A 5,477-nucleotide genomic window follows, 5' to 3' on the forward strand; every position below is an offset into this window, starting at 1 on the left:
AAATTCCTTGAGTGGGAAAGTCCTTACCCAGCTTGGCTTTGTCCTGTGTCTGGTTCTTCTTCCTGGGACTGACTCTGTACCACCTCCTGCCCTACTTTAATAGGCTTCATTATCCCAAGCAAGACAAGATGGAGCCATGTGGCCGATTCAGGGGTAAGAACTTCAGCAATGCAGAGTGGGAAAAGGAAACACCAACTTGGCTAAGTGACAATTTTTGGCTTAGAGATGTGGCTAGATTTTTTAAGGGTAGAAGTATCTGAGATCTTTCCTCTTTGGGGCTTTCAAGATTTTCAGAAATCTGGCACCCTATCACATATCCCATCTTATTTCCCACGACTTTTTTTAGGGATGCTAAGGTCTAATTTCAGCTATCACTAAGTTCCAGTGAGATGTTGCTAGAAATGCCCACACACCACATGGCTACAATCTTGATTTTTATGAAGAGGGTATTATATAAATAATGAATTAATATTAGTAACATAACAATGAAGCGAGATCGTGACTGATAGCTTTATTTCTAGGTAAAATATTGAATTTCTTTAAAAATTTCAGGAAGCATTTAGTTAACTTGCAAAAGTAAGTTTATTGAAGCATGAAAACAATTAGAGCAAAATTGTCATTTCAACTTTTTCAAGAAGGTTCTAGTAAGAAAAAAAAGAGGATTCAGAAAAATTGCTTGGTCATCTATTTCTGGATGGAAACTTTGCCTGAAGTTATCCAGAAAAATGGTGAGATTGACATGATTTCTTCATTCGTGTCCTTTCGGTTTTTCTCTAAAAGACATTCTTGCTGATCTGGAAATTGCTTATTTAACTTTCACCTCAGACACATTGCTGACTTGAGATGAGATGACTTTGCCGTCCACCACCTCCTCCACGATGGTCTTAGTCACTCTGGTCTTGTTTGGATCTGAAAATCACAGAATCACAATGTCAGTCTGGAAACGATCACAGAAACCCAGATCAAGAGACATTCAGGTGCATTCTGTAAGTTCTCTCTGGGTTAAGATTTTGTAAACTATAGTATATACTTTTTATAAGACAAACGAAGCATGCCTTTACTTTTAAATTATAAAATGATCATGAGCATTAAAAAATGTTTACCTCTTCCTTGGCCAGAACAGCTTCCAGATCTTGAGTCACCAGATACGGACAAATCCCTAGATCCCATGTTTCTGGATCCTGAGTTTCTAAAATCAGATCCTCCCAAACCAGAACCACTAGAGGAAAAAAGAATTGTTTTCCTTTGTAGTTTGCAAAGGTGGGAGAAACCCTCCATGCAGGGGGCTCTCCCTGATGAAGGTAAATGTCTTCTGATTGGACTGTGTCTCTGTGACCTTTTATTATTATTATTATTATTATTATTTTAAGTTGGGCATGGAGCCCAACACAGGGCTTAAATTCACGACCCTGAGATCAAGAACTGAACTGAGATCAAGAGTTGGACGCTTAACCAACTGAGCCACCCAGGTGCCCCACTGTGACTGTGTTAACCAAGTCCAGCCCCCAGACCCCTTCTTGGTTTTATTACATAAGTACACCAAGGAATGCACTGATTGGGCTCATGACTTTCACTTACCCTCCCTCTCCATCGAGCAGGCCGCAGTAGGTCTCAATCTCCATCTCTAGGCGGGTCTTGATGTCCAGCAGTTGCTCATATTCTGCGTTCTGGCATTTGGTCTTGCCCCGGATCTGGCAGATCTGCTCCTCCAGGCTGCTGATCTGCATCTGGATTTCTGACAGCTGAGCCATGTAGCCAGCTTCTGTGTCAGCCAGGGTTCCTTGCAGGGAGCTTTTCTAAGAGAAAAAGCAAATCAAAACTCCATGATGAAAAATTCGTTTTTTTATAAGGTGCTCAGAGAAGTACACCTTCAAGTTACAACCTATGTTGTTCTATCACTGTTTCCTTAATTTTTGTTGACATGACTGTTTTTCTTTAAGCTAGATCCTCTATGGAAGTACATTATCTTTAACTGGAATGTCTTGGGCTTTCTACAGCCACAAGCGAGTTCTCCTAATGCTGCTTTCATTATGTGCCAAGTGGAACATCTTGGCAAAGAAAGAAAATGGGATCGTTTAACTCCCTGTTGGAGATGTTGCAAACCTCTTTGCACTTACCATGGCCATTTGGGACTGGAGCTCAATTTCCAGGGCTTGCAGAGTGCGTTTCAGTTCTGTTATCTCATTCTTGGCAGAACTGGCTGCCCCCGCGTCCGTAGAAATTTGTGCTTGCAGTGATGCACTCTAGAGAAAAAGAAAATGCCATCACTGCAGGCTGAAGAAATGAGAGGAGGTGGCCTGTGTGTGACTGCCGGCTCAGGCATCCAGCAGTGATAATCTACCTGTTTGTTGAACTGCTCCTCGGCCTCGCGGCGATTTTGCTCAGCCAGCTCTTCGTACTGTGCCCTCATGTCGTTCAGTAACTTGGTCAGGTCAGTTCCTGGAGCAGCATTCATTTCCACGGTCACATCCCCTCCGGAGCTTCCTTGCATACTCTTCATTTCCTAGCGTGAAGAGAAAAGGACAACAGTGATAACAGAAAACCAAAGACTTCTTAAAATGTGCATAGCCAACAAAAAATTGAAACTAGGACACTAAAGGCTACCCTCGCTTCCCACTAAATTGAGAAATAATTTGCTCATGACTACTTTTTTCCTTGATCATAGGAGTTGGAAATCCATTTAGATACAACTTATTTTATTTTTACAGAATGGATGTGGGGGAAAATAGGTAGGCCAGAGTCATTTAATAATGTGGAACGTGTTCCTACCTCCTCGTGGTTCTTCTTCAGGTAGACCAGCTCCTCAGTGAGGCTCTCAACCTGCATCTCCAAGTCAGAGCGTGTCATGGTTAGGTCATCCAGAACTTTCCGCAGGCCATTGATGTCGGCCTCCACGGCCTGCCGGAGATACAGCTCATTCTCATACCTGGAAAGGACAGCAGGAGCACAGGATAGAGCATTTCAGAGTCCATCCATTCTTCCATATTCAAGAAAAAGATTTTTTGTCTGAGCTGTTTGTTTGCTTACTTACTTATTTTTGTAATCTCTACACCTAACGCTGGGCTTGAACTCACGACCCCGACTGAGATCAAGAACCCCATGCCTCTCTGAGCCAGCCAGGCACCCCCTTCTGAGCTATTTGATAAACGAAGGCTACTAAGTTTTCTCTTAGGAATTTTTCCCCTGGAAAGAAAATTATGAACCGAATATTAATTCTGTTGACAGCTAATTTTTTTTAGAACAAACATTTCATCCTTAATTTGCCTCTTTTTTTTTTTTTTTTGTTTCCTTATTGGAGTGGAGTGATGGTTTTTAAAATTTACTCTTGGAATGTTTGTAAATTTAGGTCTTGATCCCCTAAAAGATAGTTCTCTAAATTTAGACTAAATGAAACAGACAGATTGCATTTTATTTTTCCCACAACATTTGTTTGCAAGTCTTCGCTTTTCTTACTTCAGGCTGAAGTCATCAGCAGCCAATCTGGCATTGTTGATCTGCAAAACGATCCCAGCATTTTCAATAGTGGCAGTGATGATCTAGAAAAGGCAATAATAGTGAATGCATCATGGATGCTTTCTACCTGTGTCCGCATGCCCACCTGTGAGGGTAGATGGATGTCCTTGGAGTTGGCTTTTAAAGGTAAATTGCTTTAAAAACTTGCTTAGTAATGACATCTTTATTGATAATCTGGTGTAGTTGGACTACATCTTTCTGCAAAAAGGAACAGTTTGCACATTTACTGGAATAGGCATGGAACGTTGTTTTACAGAGCACAGCCCTCTGCTTATTTCTGTTGCTTTGGAGAATCAGTTATTCTGTAAGTTCTTTCAGAAAATAGTACAGAAAATGAATTTTACTTCTAAAAAGTCCTTAAAAAAATACTTCCCATACAGCAGTGGCTAAACATTTCAGATTCTGCCGCATGCTCATACAATATTTGCACCCAGATTTTCTAGGAAGAAAAACAGTTGTAAAGATGATTTAAATCTAGCAAGACACGAAAATATGTCAACCTGCCAGAATTAATCATGAAAATATCAGATTAAGCTAGTGTTGACTCATTGCCACCATTCTTATATGTACATGTTCATTAGCTGCCTCGCACATGATATAAATTTTGCTCTTATGTAGAAATACTCAAATTTGAGATGCAAACAGATAATTAGTGTGGTTGGATGTCATATACAATACTGTCATAGTTAAAATACACCAAGTCCCATTTTACATGTACAACAAGCAGATATGTCTCTAAATAATTCCTTGACTTGAAATCTTCATTACGGTGTATGATCTGAATAAGAGCAAAAGATACAGAAATAATAGAAACTCAGTAGTGGATAGTGTCTTACCTGGTTCCGGAGATCTTCAATTATTGGATAGTATTTGCTATAATCTTTTCCAGATCCACCATCTCCAGACCCAGGCCCAAATTTCTCATACCACTCCCTGATTTTATTCTCCAGATCAGTGTTGGCCTCCTCCAGGGCTCTGACCTTGTCTAGGTAACTGGCCAGGCGGTCATTGAGGTTCTGCATGGTTTGCTTTTCACCTCCAGAGAAAAGCCCGCCATCGCCAGCACCACCTCCCATCCCACCCCCATAGCTGTAGAAGCCTCCACTAGCACCAATTCCAGAGCCCCCACCAAAGCCAGAACCTCCACCAAAGCCAGAACCCCCACCAAAGCCAGAACCTCCACCAAAACCAGCCCCAGAGCCTGGAGTTCCTCCCAAACCACCCCCTACTGAGCAGCTACCAAAACCTCCTCCAAAGCTGCCTCCAAACCCACTGCTTGATCCCCCACTCAGGCCACAGCTGCCGGTTCCTCCTCGCAAGCCCTGGGTAGAGCTACCCCCCAGACCGCATCTGCTTCCACTGCTGAAGCTGCTTCCACCAGCAGACACCCTGATCAAGCCACTGCTTCCAGCCCTGGAAGAGGAGATACGAGACGAGCAAGACATGGTGCTTCTGCAAATGTTTAGCTTGTCCAGGTGAAGAGGAGAGGTACCAGTGAAGCATGGATTTGCAAGCTGCCTTTTTGGCCCTTATATACACACTTTCAGGGTGTTCCTTTTCTGTGTCACTTCTTAATCCCTCTTATAGTTTTGCTAATCTGCAATTGGATAATTTCTTTTTCGTGAACCCACTCTACTGGCTCTTTTTCTGAAGCTAGGTCAGAGCCTCCGGGCATTTACTATCTCCAGAAAAAAATAAGGTGGAGCAAAGCAAAAACTTTTTTTTTTTTTTCCAGAATTACAGTTTTAATCTTTCAGAGGTTTCGATGACTTATAATTCTTTCCTGAAAGAGTAATTCTATTCATTTTGCTTCATGATTTCCCAATTGAAGAACACATCCCCAGATTAGCAAATGCAATTAAAATACTTAATATGATGAGAATGGAAATTTCCCATCAAACTCATAACTTCTGTTCATATTATCCTCTTAAAGTTGAAGTTAGCTTTAGCGTCAGCATTAGTTT

At 41.6% G+C, this 5,477-nt stretch overlaps 1 protein-coding gene across 1 annotated transcript; it reads right to left on the minus strand.

Annotated features, from left to right (window-relative positions):
• Positions 1-695: 695 nt before the first annotated feature.
• On the minus strand, positions 696-4,958 carry KRT24 (keratin 24). Its single transcript, XM_035027405.1, has 8 exons — positions 4,350-4,958; positions 3,454-3,536; positions 2,770-2,926; positions 2,342-2,503; positions 2,118-2,243; positions 1,579-1,796; positions 1,104-1,219; positions 696-909 (listed from the first exon to the last, which is right to left on the minus strand). Exons 1-8 carry the CDS (start codon positions 4,956-4,958, stop codon positions 806-808), a joined length of 1,575 nt encoding a protein of 524 aa, XP_034883296.1. The 3' UTR covers positions 696-805.
• Positions 4,959-5,477: the final 519 nt, after the last annotated feature.

Source organism: Mirounga leonina, unplaced genomic scaffold (assembly GCF_011800145.1).
Source record: "Mirounga leonina isolate KUSES-001 unplaced genomic scaffold, KU_Mleo_1.0 Mir_200, whole genome shotgun sequence".
Taxonomy (NCBI): Eukaryota; Metazoa; Chordata; class Mammalia; order Carnivora; family Phocidae; genus Mirounga; species Mirounga leonina.